The sequence below is a fragment of the Anopheles ziemanni genome, chromosome 2 (assembly GCF_943734765.1).
Source record: "Anopheles ziemanni chromosome 2, idAnoZiCoDA_A2_x.2, whole genome shotgun sequence".
In the NCBI taxonomy this organism is placed as follows: Eukaryota; Metazoa; Arthropoda; class Insecta; order Diptera; family Culicidae; genus Anopheles; species Anopheles ziemanni.
The window spans coordinates 2,836,359-2,853,058 of NC_080705.1; the positions used below are offsets into that span (position 1 = coordinate 2,836,359).

Consider the following 16,700-nt stretch of genomic DNA (forward strand, 5'->3'; position numbering starts at 1 on the left):
TTAAAACCGAAAAAGAAAATGGTCGAAAGTATTTGAGTGTATTTTCCGTCGGCGATAATACATCCCCCAAGAAACAAGTGATTTTGCATTTACATCGTGCGTGTGGCGGGTTCTATTGGTTTTTTCCTTCCCCCCCGTCCCGCCTTTCTGCGAGCCGAGGGAAAACAAATCACGCGGAAAACAGGGAAGAAGAAGCAAAATCGGCCCGCGGATCTAATTTATCGTTTTGCCGGCGCTTGTGTGTTTTTTTGATTTGCATTCGGAGCCCGCACTTCGACCGGATTTGTGTGGAATGAGAAATGAACACCGGAAAGAATGAAACATAAATCTCGAGGAAAACCGTGGCACAACACAACCAACCCGCGCCAGCTGTGATTCGCAATAGTAAGACGGAAAGAGGGAAGAAAAATCGATGTTAATCCCGAGAGTGGGGAAATCCTCCGCGTCTGATACACCGCCGTGTTGTTGTGTCATCAGATGTTTTGACATTTCGTTGCGCGAACCGAAGTGTGTTCCCAGTGTGATCGATCGTTGTTTATCTCGGGCATGTCAGCTGGTGTCCGATTGATCGATCCGAAAGCGCGTCGTGAAGAAGAACACCGCTGAGTCGTCGATGCAAATATCGCGTCTTCTTTGATCGAGGAATAACCTTGGATTAAGTGAACAAACAAACCACTGTGGTGTATTAGTAAGTCGGCCATAGTAAGAGCAGGCTGGGTGATATAAGAAACGTTTTGTGAGGGAGATATACAGAAGAACCAAGTGTTTTCCCAGCTGGTGGGAAATGCTAGCAAGATGAAGAGCCGCATCCATCATCACAGTAGCAGTAGCTGGAGCGGCAAAAGTGGTTGCCATAGTAGCGAGATGGTGACGACGACGACGCCATCCGGGTGTAGTGACGACAGTGCGCGAAGCGTGCGATGTAGAAACACAGAGGCAAATCGTCGGTGGCGACGAACGACGTCAGCGACGACGAGCCGGCAGAAGCCGTCCTCGAGAAAAGCCAGCGTGCGGGAGTGGGAGCTGGAAAATGACACCGGCAGCAGCAACACACTGACGACGAAGCGGCGCCGGTACAGAAATCTGAACGCGCGGCTAAAGTGTTGCCTGCCGGGAGTCGGCAGCAGCTCGGCGCTCACGATCGCGCTCGTGATCGCACTGCAGCTGCTCGCCCTGCAACCTACCGTGCTGCACTGTGCCAAAACGTTCTACATGCACTGGAACACGACGAACAGCATCTTCCGGATCGACAACACCGACCACATCATCGACGTGAACAAGGGCAACTCGCAGTTCGAGTACGATCAGGTGCATATCATCTGCCCGGTGTACGAGCCGGGCACGTTCGACAACGAGACGGAGAAGTACATCATCTACAACGTGTCGAAGGTGGAGTACGAGACGTGCCGCATCACCAACCACGACCCGCGCATCATCGCCATCTGCGACAAGCCGAACAAGCTGATGTTCTTCACCATCACGTTCCGCCCGTTCACGCCGCAGCCGGGCGGCCTCGAGTTCCTACCGGGCAACGACTACTACTTCATCTCGACCTCGTCCAAGGACGACCTGCACCGGCGGATAGGTGGCCGCTGCACCACCGACAACATGAAGGTCGTCTTCAAGGTGTGCTGCGCCGACGACCAGAACCCGAACCAGCACCAGCACCACGGCGGCGGCCACCTGCCCTCCAACGGCACCGTCATCGGAGGCGGCGACGGTGGCAACGGCGCGGGGGGTGTGTCCATCAACACCAGCAACAACACCATCTCGATCGACGCGTTCGATCCGAACTCGCGGCTGCTGCCGCCCGCCATCAACACCAGCCAGGGCAACATCGTGCAGAACACGGTCAACTGGCCGGTGTGGAACGATGGTCAGGGCCACCAGCAGCCGCCCCACCTGCCCCCGCACGTCCGTCCACCCCCGGCCACGCCGGCGATCGGGGCGAACGGGCGGCACAACCACCACTACACCGCCTCGCCGCCGAGGACGTCCATCAACAGTGGCACCGGGAACGGTAACATTAATAATCATAACTACAACATAAACAGTCCACCGTCCAGCGTGCATCCGGGCCAGAGCGGCGGCGGCGGCAGCAACCAGAAGCCGACCAAGAAGACCAAGGAGTACGACAAGCAGCACCCGAACGAGGTGGTGAAGAACGAGGAGCTGACGTACAACAATCAGGGCGGAACCCTGAGGCCCGGAGCGTTGCCGGTGACGCTGGCGGTGGCGGCAGTGTTGGTGGCACTAGCGGGGAGCTCCTCCCCCTGGCGGCGGTGGTGGAGCTGAGGGATGACGAGGCGGTCGATGCACGCAGGCGATGCACCAACACCACCACCAACACCTTCGTCACCATTGCTGCCGTCACCGTCGGCACCTTCCTGGAGGTCGTCGTCGTCGTCCTTTGAAGGGGCCGGAAGTCGCCAGCATCATCATCCCCGAGCCCTGTGGCCGTCGTTGTAGTGTTGTCTCCAGAGTCCCCTTCCCGAATTCCCGCCCGTTTGATGAACTCCACGGAAGGATGCTGATGTCCCGAGAAGGAGTTCGACGAGTCCCCGCCAGAATCGTTGGTGTTTGTAATTAAGGAGTCGATTAATTTAATTTAATTATACCCAAAACCACCACCCCCCACGTTTTCCTCTCCCACCTCGTCGTCTCACTCCGTGTGGCGCTTGAGCCAGGATGTCCTTATAGTCAAAAAAAAAAAGGGGTGAAACGGATTTCGGCGGAGCGAACACACACACAAAGGCCAATCGCGGGGCAGCCGAGGGGTCAATTCGCTGCGATTGGTGGTCGATTTCTCGCGTACACGAGGGGATGATTGCAATTTTCCAACATCGGAGCTGGAAAATCCTTGAAAAACTCTCCGTCGCTCGCCCCCTTCCCGTTCGGTTTTCGGGGAGAGGGTGGGAATTAGTCACACAAACAGAACACAAAAATTAGGGAGAGATTTTTTTTCTGCTGCTAACGGTAGACAAACACAACACATTGATCGTGGAAGCAGGAAGGGGATGCATTTTTTAGAAGTATAGACGAAACCGTCACGCGTACTCTCGATGTTGTATGTATGTACGTTATACATAGAAAAAAAGCGTGACCGGAAGACGACCCCGGTGTATTCTGATAGTAGGTTAAACTGAAAGTGAAAAACGCTGGGAGAAACGATCGCTCGATCGATCGATTGCCTTTTTCCCTCCCAACCTTCACTGCCCCCCACACACGCGCCCCTCCCCCCAAACGTAGTCCTGTAGTAGATGCGAGTGATATTAATTTAAAACAAACTAAACGAAACAAGTAATAAATTGGTAGGCATTGTGTTTTAAGAAGAGGATAAAAAATAGGGGAAAAGAATAAAGAAAAAGCTTCGAAAATCGACCATGTTAAAAAAAAAAAATTACCAAAAGTAGACTTTTCCATTCGGTCCCAAGAAAATCAAAAAACAAAACAAGAAAGAGAGATACAAACCATGACTCGACACGAGAAGGGAAAAGAAAAAACACACGACCAATTGGCTAACCCATTGTGACATAGATTCTTTTTTATGTTGTTGTTGTTATACACATTCATTGATCCAAGCAGGCCACAAGAGTTTCCGCGCAGAAGACAAGACTGATGATCGTTTCAATTGGGAATACTCCTTCGTTTAAGTCCCTCTCTCTCTCTAAGTTTGCCGCAATCTTATGTTTGCGTTTTTTTAAAGACGAACTTCTTCTCCCAACCGATTAATTAGAATGGCGTAGATTGTGCAGGAAAGATGAAAAAAAACATGGGGGATAGAAGTTTATAAGTTATTTTAACTTTTAGTAAACCCCCTTAACATACCATTCACAAACTCAGTCAGACAAACGGGGAGAATCGATTCCAATTCGACCGCATCAAACAATAGTGTACTAGAAAGTAACAATAGTAGTTTAAAGGTAGAGCTCACTCACAGCATTACTCGTTTGTGTTTTACACTCCTCATAGCGTTTCCGTTAGCTTCTTGTGTCTGCTTTCTGTTGCAATCAGTATTCCAGGGAAGGTCTCGGCCCTTCAGCAGTGTGTCTCCGGTTTTGTCCCCCCTTTCGTTCACCAATGCACACACATTTTTTAAAATCGCGACATACATGCTATTTGGTCTGGTGAGAAAAACCGGTCCTAGGCCGTGGATGGCAAGCCTTTACCACCATTTTACACAAAACTTTCTTCATGTGCAAGGTCGTTAGAAAGAAACATAGAAAAAGAGAACAAATTGAATAAGAAATTGTATCATATATTGTCCAGCATAGTGTGGGAGGGTTAAGAAAATATAAAAGAAGAAAAGGAAAAGAACGAAACAGAGCCGAGGTAACGTTATCGGGTGGAACCTAATGTCGCGATTAAGAAAACAGAAAAACCCTAATTTAATATGTCCCAACCTAGCGTTTACGAGTGGATCGCAATCCACGGCAACACACACCCCCTTTATTTTTTGTGTAAATACAGTGAATTATTTTCGTAAAAATCATCAAATCTATACGCCGAGTTCGGTTTTCCTTTCTTCCACGGGGGTAATTTACCTTCGAAAACACATTGAGAACGCGGGCTTTCGATTTTGTTTTTCCGTTCAAAATTTCTCTTTTTTGCTTCTTTTTTTTACTTTTGGGTGATAGCGAAAATTACAGGAAAAGCGAGGAGGGAAAAGGGCAACTTACTCTCTGGGGCATTAAAAATGTATGTTTCCACTCTGAGGTAAATGGATCGGAAATGATGCTCCATTATTCTTTGGGGGTTTGGGGGGAAAAACAGTCCACTTTTATCTTTAAAAGGAGGAAAATTAAGTAAGTGTTCGGGTGTTTCAAATGTCGCAAGGAAATTCTTGAAAACGACGGTGGGGGAAATGTCACCGAAAACGTGGAAAGGTGACATGGAAAATTGACGTGCAATTGATGGAATGTCACTTTCGCTCCGTCTTGATTCACCCAGGGTTTTCCACCGTCCGTAAGTCGGTCGCTGTTCCAGGGAGGGGTTTTTCTCGTAATGTGTTGTCTTAAATTTCCAAACACTTCCATCTCTCAGGTTGCTTGTTTCCCGTGTTTTCTTCTTCCCTTCCATTTTCCCTTTCGGTACTGCATTAATTTCCTAGCGTTCGCTTTTTTCGGCCGTAAACTTCGCCCACCCGAATTGTTTTCCTCCATTAGCGTTCGGAATTGATAACAGAGAGAGAGAGAGAGAGAAAGAGTCGGTTCGTTCTGAGTGGGTGGCAAAAGGAAAAAGGGATACCAAACAACGACCAACCGTGCTGGTGGAACAATTGCGCGAATTTCGATAAGCAATCCCTTTCGATACCGAAGGGTATGGAAAAGCCATTTCGCTTTCCCGGTCACGAAACGGCCGGGTAGGGGGGTAGAGAAGCTGCGGTGCGGCAAAGTACCTAATGACAATATGAAAGCTTTCGGTAGTGTACCTTTCGTCCTTATTGGCCTTGGCGCTGGTGAACGGGAAATGGGCGAGGGAAAAAAAAGAACAGATCCACAAACATTATCTGCTACCCGCGCGTCCGTCGTTTTCCCGGGCGGGCGTCTCCAGGCCGTGGAGCATGCGGCAGGAAATGCCAAAAGAATTAGTGTCAGGCCGGAAACGGGCGCGTGGTGTATGAATATTTTAGCAGACCGACCTGATCTTTCGGGGTTGTTTCGATTTTTTTTTTGCCTCCCCTCCCGGAAAAACACCCCGAGACGGTTTGTATCGTTTTATCGCTCGGGTGGGTGGGTGTGAGTAAGGGTGAGGGTAAGGGCAGAGTAAATTGTTCACATGGCACCTATTCGGCTCCGGCGTCACCTGGAATCGGAAAGCCGTTGTGTGTGTGTGTGTGTGGGTCGAGGTGTGGTAAACAACCAGCATAAGTGAATTCATCTTGTTTTTTTTTTTTTTTTCTGCCTCGACGAAAAGATGAAGATGAAAATGCCACCGGGGGTGGGATGGAAAAGCACCGAGCAAAAGGTGTAGCAGGGCTAGGAAAACCCTGTTGGGAATTTCGGGAAGGTTTTCTAGGCTTCGAAGGAGAAAAAAAACGTACTAGATGACGCCTACTAAGGGGAAAAGCGGACCGTCCGGAGACACAGGAAATGGGAAAATGTCAAAAAAGTGACATCGGTGGCGTGTGTGTGTGCGCACGTGTAAAGTATTAGTAGGTTGTTTGGTTGCAAAACGGAAAAGCTAGAGGAATTGTGGAATTTTCCTCTAGGACTTTTTTTTCCACGTCGTTTGAAGGTTTTGCAAAGGGGGGGCGAGGAAAAACGGAGTCATCTCCCGTCGGCATGTAATATCCTCTGCCACATCCTGTGCAGCTTGCTCTTGAGGCGCTTTTCCTGGTTTTTTCTTTTCCCTGCTGAAGAAGTAACTCGACTGAAAAGGGCGGCGTTTGTGATCGAAAAATGCGCACGGATTTGTTCATATGTGTGTAAATGGGGTGGGGGGAGGGAAAGAACGCAAGTGAGGAGGAACCGGCAGGTAAGGTGGACGCATGTGTGTGTGTGTGTGTGTCTCGAGGAAGAAAACTCATCGTCAAGAAGACAGACACGGTACAGGATGAAAGCGAGTACCATTTTCTCTTCACCGGGAAAGTCACGACGACGACGTGTAGGCTTTCGAGAGTCCATCGAGGAAAAGCGGCCGTGCACATACACTTCCACCCGCACACAGACACGCGCCCACGTACGGACATGTTTTTCAGCCGACCGGCGACGGCGGAAATTACGTGATAACGAAAACTCAACCCGTTCCCATCCCCGTTCCCAAAAGCTGTCGAACTCGGGAAAACGCTCATACGGTGGAGGAAATGGTGTTCGCACGAGGCAAGGGGGTGTGCATGTGTGTGAGCCCTGGCAAACCAACCCGAGCCCGACCTTTTCCCTGGGAAGCCAAACGGTTTTCCCAACGTCCCAAACGTCATCCCCGCTTCGTTCCGTTTTCCACAATCGCACTCGGTGGCTTGTATTTGTGTGCCCTTCGCCACCAGCAAGGGGGGGAAAGCCTCCTCATGGCTCGAGTAAAGTTATAGCTTTTCGCTGCAACTGCAAGCGTCCTCACACCCCACCCCCAACCCCGGGTACGCTGGGAAGGCGCGCGCCTACAAATATAAATGGTGCATCCGTGCGTGCGCGTGTCCGTTGCATTCACGATGCCGCCGTATGTGTGCCGCGCCCGCCGGCGGTCCTTCACCAGCTCGCACAGGAAAGAGGGGGAAGGGGGGAGAGGGTGTGGTGGCATATGGGCGAGTGCGCGCAATTTTCCACCGAACCCCTCGGTGGAGATGGATGAAACGGGAAAGGTGTTTTTCCACGCCGTGTGTGGAGGCACACATACGGGTGCAGTGGGAGAGTAAAGTGGAAAAACGATGAGCGAGTTTTCCACCAGCCGAGCCGCCTTCGACTTCGCCGTGTGTGTGGTTTTTGCCATGGCGACAACAAAGCGAGAGAACGCGGCGTGTGTGAGTGAGTGAGCGAGAGAAAAGGTGAGAAATTGCAAAGGCAACTCGATGTGTAGGAACCGATGCAAACGCTAACTACTCCGAGTGAGTGAGCGGGAGGCATCAAAGGGATTGTTAGGGTTTGGGAGTGAACGAGAAAGGGCACTATTTTCCTGGACTGGAAAATCAAACAGCACGAGCCTCGGAAGCAACGAGCCACGAAAAAGAGCCGGCCACATCCAGGACATTGTGCGACTCTCTCTTTCACTCACCCACAGTTTTCCTGAAGTCGATGCAGTTGTGCAGTCGAGGCTGGTGCATCCGCAGAATGCAATGCAAAGAGAAAAAAGCACACACACACACAAACGGTCGAGGGAAGCAATCTTCATCGTGGCACAAGAACACCAACCGCCCGGTAATTTACATGGCAAAGTTATGCGACGGCTTTTTTTTCCTCCTCCTCCTTCGTTTGTGTCGTCTCTTCCCTGTGATGATTGCCGACGTGGTTCGTCGTGGTGCGGTCGCTGGTTTTCTGGAGTCGATTTTCCCGTTTCGCCAACGAAGCGCGGCGGAGGGGGGGGAGGGTAAAAAAGACAAACCCGAACCGGGAACCCAACCTAAAATTGAATGCAAATCAAGAAGATGCCGACGCAGCTAGTTGGCAGTTTGGTCGCGAAAATGGCTTGCGAAAATGGTGGCCAAGCCAGCCCTCAACTTCCCCCCCACCAGGGCGAGGTTACGGTTGGAAGGAAATGTCATCAGCCACCCAAAGTTTTGGGAGAAAAGGGGAGTAGGAGTAAACCACACACACAATACTCTCCCAGTCGGGAAAGTGGCAGGGCAGGGAAAATCGGTCGCGCAGGCAACAGATACGCGATACAAACGGGGTGGCGGAGAAGCGGGGTGGGGGACATATCACTGTCGGGAAATGAAAGACGACGGATGAGAAAACGGATGTCGCAGAAAAGCAGTCATGCTTGAGTCGCAAGATAGCAACGTGTGTCTCCGAGAGTTTTCCCCGTCTGTGTGTCTCTGTTTCGTTTTGGCTTTTTTGTCGCTCGGTCCGTCGCTGTGAGCTGAAGCATTCAAATGACTTGACTCACGCAGAACTTACCCTCCCCCCCAAACCATCCTCCTCTTCTTTAAAAACGTCAGCCAGACACGTGCTCAATGGCGAAGTGGAAACGCAAAGGTGGGGTGGGGAAGATGTTCGGGAGCCATAAAAGGATTGTTCCCTGGGACACTCCCACCTTCAAGCGGACATACACTCACTCTCCCTGTACCGAGTGTTTGATGCTGCGAGTTTATGCGAACCTGCCCGGTTTTTATAAGCCTAAGAAATCGAATCAATTATCCTCCATTTTTCTTCCCGCTTTTATTATTGCCTTTCGTCACCGAGATTTTCCCACACACACACACGGGAGGACGCCCTGGTGTGCCGTGGTTTAGCTCAGATCCTTGCGGAGGTCCTCGTCCTCCTTCTCGCCCGACAGAAACGTGGTTTATCACCGGTCGGTTGGAAAGCGTTCTCGTGACTCGCTTTTCCTTTTTATCGCTCTCGTGTACGCTTCCGTGCGTCCGGGGGAGAAGTGTGTTGGTAGAATTTTTCCCGGGTTGTCTCGCCGAGGACCTCCCGTGTCCCATGTTCGTGGATTACTGGGTTAAGTAAATCGACTTTCGAGCGTCTTGGTAGTTGTCCCCCACCCGAAGGGGGAGGAAAGACGATCGTCGACTATTCAGGTCATTGGAGATGGAATACCACACCCTTGGATCCCCTTCATGGTGGTGGTTCCTTCTGGTCGATAGTGCATTCCGGGGGCGGATAAAACTTGCCGGGTGTTTGTCTTTTAAGTTATCCTGCATCCTGACTTCCGGAACCGGGTTTTCCCGGATGGAGTTTGCTTCGATTTCCGATGATCGGTTCAGTCGTCGGTCGTCGGCCGATCTTCTGCGGTTTCGCAGAATGCAAATGTTTGCCGTTTTGCTTTGGAAAACGTTACCTACCTCTGTTGACATTTCGACTTGATACTTATTTGGAATATTTTAACGTTACAATTTATGGCTTTCGTTGCCATCGGGATCGAAATGCGTCTTCTATTTGGATTTTGCCAGAACACGAGTGTGGAGAAATTCCACCGGAACAACCCCGGATGGTGGTAGGACTTGATTGAATTTCGGTTTTTCTTTCTCCTCCGAACTCGATCGGGAAAATTTCCACCGGTTTGAACGGGTTGAAATGAAGAATATTCCTTCATTTGTTTGTGGCTGCTGCAGTAGGAAAATGAAATGAAATCTTATCGCAAACCCACACCCCCACACACACCCACACAAACACACCTCCCCACGGGGGTACGGAAAGGAACGGAAACAAACAATTTGCCAATGCAGATGCTGATTCCATTTCCGATATTCTCTCGCTTTCCTTCGTGTGGGATGGGAGAATGTTCGGTGGTTGGTATTTTTTTCCTCCCTGTTCCTCTACTTCTTCTTCCACTTCTTCGTTTTGTTTGGGTTCCGTTGTGTGCCGCCACACCAGATGGATTTTTATTTCCAGCGGAATGAATATTCAAATTAGTTATTTTCGATATTGCATCCGAACGAAACGAAAAATGCGGGTTTCTTGCGTCAGTTCAGCGTCGATCCGTCTGCTGCGGGCCTGTGAGGAGCGACCGGTTCATTTGCGTGAGACAAAACTTTCCCGGAAGAGAACACGCTCTGGGTTGCAAAAGAAAAACAAAAGCCGTTTTGGTGGGGGGGAATAATTCGAAGGGATGAAATTATTCTGTGATGCGTTTTTTTGTTCGACCTCTTTCGAGAGGGCACCAGAGATTGTGTTCTCGGTGTGTTTATTATCCAACCCCGGGTGGGGTTTTGCTCATTATAGTCCTAAAAGGGCGACACAAATGTCTGCAGTGAAATATTTCTCTTTTTGTGTGCATCATCGTCATCGTCACGCTTTTCCCCCGGTTAGTTTTCTCAAGGGTCCTTTCGGTTCTTTCCAATTCAATTTAAGGGCAGAACAGTGAACCACAAATAAAAAAACAAAACGCCAGCAAGTGATATAGAGTCCATACTGTCGAAAGAGGATGTGTGCACGACGGAGGGATGGAAAAACGGTTTTCCCACAAATCGTCGCCCCACGAGCCCCACCCGAAATGGAATTGAGACGAGCGTTCTCTTTTATGTTTTTATTACAGCCCTGGTGCTGATGAATTGATTTCATGCAAGATGGGGCTTTCATTTTCTAGCCACAGCCACAAACAGAACCCACCAAGGTTAGAAGAAAACATGACAAGCGAACGAAAGCACATCTCCAAGAGAAAGAAAAAAAACACACACAAAGTGAAGAGAGCACATCAATTTTCTCAACCGCAATTTGAACGTTTGGTTTTTTGTTTGCGCTTTTTATTTTCGAAACCATAACTCACCGAAAATCCAGCTCCACCCGGATCGTCTTGCTTGCTTAGTGGTGGAGTTGAAATTGACGTGTTAAAATCATCCCTTGTTCGGGGCCACTATTTAAACAACCATTTATCGTGCCGAGACGACGGGGCCAATCCTTTTGCCCGCCAAAGCCGAATCCCGCCGAGAGCGAGCGGTCCGGTGAAATTTAACACGTACGTGTGATGAATTCCGAATGAGCACAAGACTACCAGAAGCGGCCAGTATCGCCGGTCTGGTTCTCGGTTACTAACTGTCATCGGATAACACACCAAAGTAGCTCCAATGTTTTTCCACAGCCTGCTCGATGGGTCACTCTATGTCATTTTCTTTTTCCTAGCCATTTAAGGGGAGATATTTTCCTTTTCTTTTTTTGATGAAGGAAAGGGTTTGGCTTTTTTTGTGAAGGATGTTCTTTACGGATTAAGGATTCCGGACGGAGCTTCAGATCGGGTCGCTTTCCGCATTGGGGCCGGAAGAATAGCAAACAAGCATGCAGGCAGCAACAATCCGGCTGAACCCAATATGACTTCTCTTCTGTCTGTGGGTGTCTTGACATCATCATGCTCATGCTTGACCCCTTCACCCCTTCCTCCCGCGTCGGTGCAATTTACATATTGTTTTGTCATTTCGGTATGGTTGTTCATTGTTGTTTGTCGCTCCGCTTTTGTGTGGAAAATGCAACCCTGCAGCTCGGCCCTTCGATTCTTTGTTCTCGTTGGAATGCAGATGGACTTCCTCGTCGTCCTCCTGCCGGCGACGGGGAGAAGATTGTAATTTTGCCTCCCAAAATGATGGTGCAGGGCGCCGGTTTTCCGGTTTGATGGAAGCGCCTCCCAAGTAAGACATTCCCGATGGATGGATGGGATGGTTGGAAGTATTTGCATATTCGAACTATCCTAACCCCGTCATCGTTAGTATTTCACCCGAACTGTAACAGGCGGAAGAAAAAAATAGAAACAAGAAAACCCCGGACTGGGAACGATGACGAATCACGTTTTCAGCTCCGAACCCGGGGCGGTCGGCTGTGGAATAATTAATGATTCAGAAGAAGGAAACCGATCTGGTTGCTGTTGTTTATCGGTTGATTTGCTGGACGTGATATATTTTCTTAAATGAAAAACAAAAAAAAAACCACCACCGAGCCCGGCTGAAGACAGGGCACGGTTGGTGAATGATAATGCAGAATGTTCCAAGGGCGCATAGAAAGACCCGATGGCGTTACCGAAGGGAAAACTTAGAGTCGTCCCCTCCCGTGACTGGTGGAGTTTTTACTCCGGCTTCTTGTGGCGAAAAAATACTTAACATGTTAATTCATCCGCGCCGTCCGAAAGAGTTGTCCGGAAATGGTTTCGTTTTGGGACCAGGAGCACCTTCAGGTTCCCAAGGGATACGGGCACGCCACGTCAGTTTTTCCAGGTAGGTAGCACTTGAGACCGGTGGTTACCAGATTCCGGTACAGATTATAATTTGCCTTTTCCTTATTATTTTCGTCATCCCGGGTCTTATTTTCGGGAACATATTTTCGGCATTTGCATAATGAGTCGTTGAATCTTTGGAAGGCGCAAGGGTTCGTAAGAACGGTATGATTACGCGGCCACCAAACCAACACCCTTCGGAACCCGAAGAAAAACGTTCCAAGACACAAGGTGTCCGAAGGAGCGCACTTTATGCTAATCATGATTTGTTTGTTTTCCATTTTCATTAGCCCTTTTGTTTTTCCTCCGTCAACATCATCGCGCCCAATCATCATCTCTCCGCGGAGTCGGGCCAATTAATGTCATGTCACTGTTTTTAATCGCTGTCATTGTTTTCCTGCCCCGTCTTCGGCCCGTCTACTAGGGATTTTTGTGTTCGGGTTTGCTTTTCTCTTTTTTATTTGCCACTCCAGCGCTGTGTGTCTTTAATTTCCATTGCAATCCATTTGAGGAAGGGTAAATAACTGGATGAACAGTAAAATAAGCGGCGAAGAAACAAAGTAGGCACAGCTCTTCAACAGTGCACTGTCACCGGACAAACGGTACGGACATCTAGTACTCCGCGGGGATGACGAACGGAGTGTGTGTGTTTGTGTTGAAGATGAAGACAAACCCCTAGTGACCTGCTCTGTTTAGCGGTTGTTGGTGGATTGACCGCGGTGTCGGGGGGTTTGTCTTGGTCTGGGGGTCAGTGGTGTTGTGCTGAAGAACGTCGCGGCCGTATCCGAGAATCGGTAGGTTCATTCATTCGTCGCCTTGGTCCATGTAAATATCGGCCCTCGCCGTTTCGTTTCTCGGCAAACAGCAAGCGAGTATCCGCGAGGCTTTGGACTATATTTGCCTGGCCTTTAGGGGAGGGTGGACAGTATGGTCTTCTGTCCGGTCAACCACTTAAACTCTTTCTCTCGCCGCATACACACACACACACGCAGCACAACTGTTTGCTTCGCCGATTTCAGGAAAGGGAAAGAACGTTAAAGGCCTCCATTGCTCCGGTCGAAGAAATGAAGAAGCGGCAAAGGTTCGCCTTCTGGAGAGTTGAGACTTCATCATCTTCACGCCAGTTCCCGTGTGTCTTTGTGAGTGTGTCGGGTTTTGGAAAATTCCTCCCGAGGTTCTTTCGGATCTGTGTTTTTCTGCTGTTGTTTCTTCTTTCTAGATCAAGATCTCGCTGCGGAACCAATCCGCCTCCGTTGTCCGTCGGCGAAGAAAGGTTGACCGATTCCACACGGCGGGATGGATGCGTGCGCCACGGTTTATGCGCTGGTATGCGTGTGTTCTTGAACGAAAAAAACCGGTTCATGCTGGTGTTCAAGCCCCCCTCGAAGGATGGATGTTGGAAAAAGCATGAACCGACAAAAAAAAGCTCCCAATCCGTATGTTGGTCATCGCATCGGGAAAGGTGGATGGACGTTTGTCTTCGTGTGTAGTCAGTTTTTTTTTCTGCTTCACCTTTTCAATGAGGGGCCTCATTCCGACTCCAAAGAGGTCCGGGAGCGCGCGCGCCCTGGGAGAACACAGACATAAATTAAGTGTGTGTGGTGCTATGTTGTGAAGCGCGCGCGACTGCGGTAATGGATGGATCCGAGGCACGAAAGGAACAGGAGGGGGCATCCTTAGGGGTGTGTGAGAGAAAGAGAGCACGAATGATGGGTCGCTGGGGGGATGTTTAATGTTGAACGAACGGATAGATGGATGGATGGATGGACGGACGGACGGATTGGGTTTTGGACGGATGTGTTTGCGTGCGTCTGGTAGCACCTTTTGAATGGGGGGCACACACACACACAAGGGATGCGTGCATGCCTGCACCCCAACATGCGAACTTTTAGAAGTCCTTTCTTTCACCACTGCAGTCCTTTTTCGGACGCTCTCTTCATCCGGCGAACGAGGTGAAATTTATGTAAGCCTCTCAGCTCTGGGAGTGTAAACGCACGCGTTATCTGCAAACGAGCCCTTCGTGATGAACCCCTCACCGATGGGGATGAAACCGAAAAACAAAAACTCCCTCTGCGAAATGGGTGTTGGCTTGATCGTTGGAAAAATTGGTATTTCCTCGCAGGAAGGAAGGTGAACATGTTTGCCTAACGCATATTCTTTCCATAAAAAAAGAAGAAAAAAACAACCTAACCTAAAGTCGATGGTGGAAGCTCCTCCATGAGAATGTGCTCCCGAGGGGGTGAAATGAGAAGCCCAACAAAAGAAAAGGAAAAAAAACAACCACGCACCAAAATGAATCCGGCACGCTACGTTAAATGATTTATTTCCACTTTAATTTCACTCCCAGTAGGCGGAGAAAATATGGCCCTGACGGTTACGATGTGCTTTTTTTTTGGGCTTGTTGTGTTTCGGTTGCCGAGAAGAAGCTCGTTTTCTTCGCTCCTGGGGGCTTTTTTCGGCTTTTTCCTTCGCCCGTGTTCGCCTCAACTCAGCTTCCGTCAGAAGCACGCGTGAAGGAGTGAGAGGAGTTTTAAAAGAGCGAACCCCCGTAAAACTTGATCACTGCAATTAACAACAACTGACAAAAGATCACTCTGCTTGAACGGAAGGTCGGAATGTGGTGTATCCATCTCCCACACCGCGTGTCTGTTTCTCCTCCTCCGTTCCACCGTTTGCCGTCTGCAAGTTTAAGACAAGCGACAGCTGAGACCGTCTTCACGTTCGTCGTCTGACGAATTTATTTCTTCACACTAGCTCGCGCTCTTTCGAGGGTGGTTTCTGCTCCCCCACGAAGCACCTTGTTAGGAGGGTTGACTTTGTGTCACGCCGTACCTCAAGTCTCGTGCCCCGGCTCTCGTGTGTGGTATTTGTGTGTGCATAAGCCTCCAACTCCGGGGGTTGGGAAAACCCCCGTATCGCATCGTATCACAAAGCGTATGCATAACGGCCTTCCTTGGTTCTAAGTCGTCGTCTACGTGTCGTGCCGGCGTTGGTGCACCCGCGGGTTTGCGGGACTTAGTGTAAAACAATACTGGCAATGCAAAAACAAAAAAAAAAACAGGGACGAAAAACGAACTGAAAGCTTCTTTGGGAAGGGAGAGAGCAGCCACCACTGGTGGCTTTACAGTGTCGCCAGCCTTTCCGAGGGGGGGAAGAGTCTCGTCTGGTCTGAGCCAACGTTAGGCCTACGAGTACTTAGACATGGAGATGGATAAAACAAAAAAAAACGTAAAGAAAAGCGAGAAAACAAACTCGGCCCCGGGAATAGGACTAATTCCGCGCGTTAGGGAAAAATGGCACAAACCATACCGGGTAGGGTAGCAATCCACCCTCTCGGCGTAGGCTATGTTCTAGTCGTGTGTGTGCTTCAACACACACATATGCGGGAAAGAGTGGTTAGGGTAGTTGTTATTTTTCCTTCCATAATTTGTGTGCAGTCGGGTGAGTTTTTCCCCGGATTTTCCACTGCATGTGGCATGTGCTGGAACTGGCCACTCGCCGCGCGCTGGAAGTGTGCATGTGATGTATGGCAATTTTAATGTACGCATACATCGTTTTGTTCTTTGTAAGGGTTTTTTTTACCCTCCCCCGACATACAATGTATATGTTAACGCGGGGGGTTGAAACACAAAAACTTTGTTAGCGTTTTCTTGTGCGAGCGACATTTCCTAAGCTAATGTCGTGATTTATGATGTACAACTTTGTTTGCTTGAGGGATCACTTGCTGGCGAGATGTTTTCCCTCCACCGCCCCGTTGGTTTATTGGTGCGTGAAATGGAGGAAAATGCCACCGACAGTCGATATGCTTTTAATATAATTTAATAATCTTTGGCATTTGGGGATTCGAGTCGCAAATTGCATTTCGCAAAACTCAACTTTTGACGGGGACGAAATTTAAGCCGCCAGCTTAAAGCGAGCATATTGTCGGCCCTTTTGGCGACCCAATTTTCCTAATAGAGAGGCTTGCAAACGGGCGGAAATATCCGGAAGGCCCGTACACCCGAAAAGAAAAGCGTGAAATGGAAATAAAAAGGGTAGAAAAGGGTCAGCGCCGCCGGTCGCGCGCGCGGGGTTGTGCGATAAAGAATCGCTCTTCTATGACACCTGTCAGGGCACGTCAGGACGTTGCGTACATTTTCCTCCCACCCACCCCTCCCTTCCTTCCTCTCCGCCCCCTCCCCCTCTGTCGCAGTGGCATTGGCCATGAATTATTGATGGCACTTCCATAAACAATCTCACCTTTTCACCGGTCTCCGGTCCTTTCCGGTTCCGTGGCCTCATTTTCGGTTCCACTTTTGGCCTCCCGACGCGTGGCGATCGATAGAAAAAAAAGGAGTCACACCACTTTTAGCCCAACCTCCACAACCGGGGGAGGCCCGTATCAGTTTTCCTCCCAACTGCCAACC

General features: G+C 49.6%; 1 protein-coding gene across 1 annotated transcript; it reads left to right on the forward strand.

Moving 5' to 3' along the window:
• The first annotated feature begins 460 nt into the window (after window positions 1–460).
• LOC131283042 (uncharacterized) lies at window positions 461–2,295 on the forward strand. Its single transcript, XM_058312601.1, has one exon. The coding sequence runs from the start codon at window positions 796–798 to the stop codon at window positions 2,293–2,295; it is 1,500 nt and encodes a 499-aa protein (XP_058168584.1). The 5' UTR covers window positions 461–795.
• The last annotated feature ends 14,405 nt before the right edge of the window (window positions 2,296–16,700 follow it).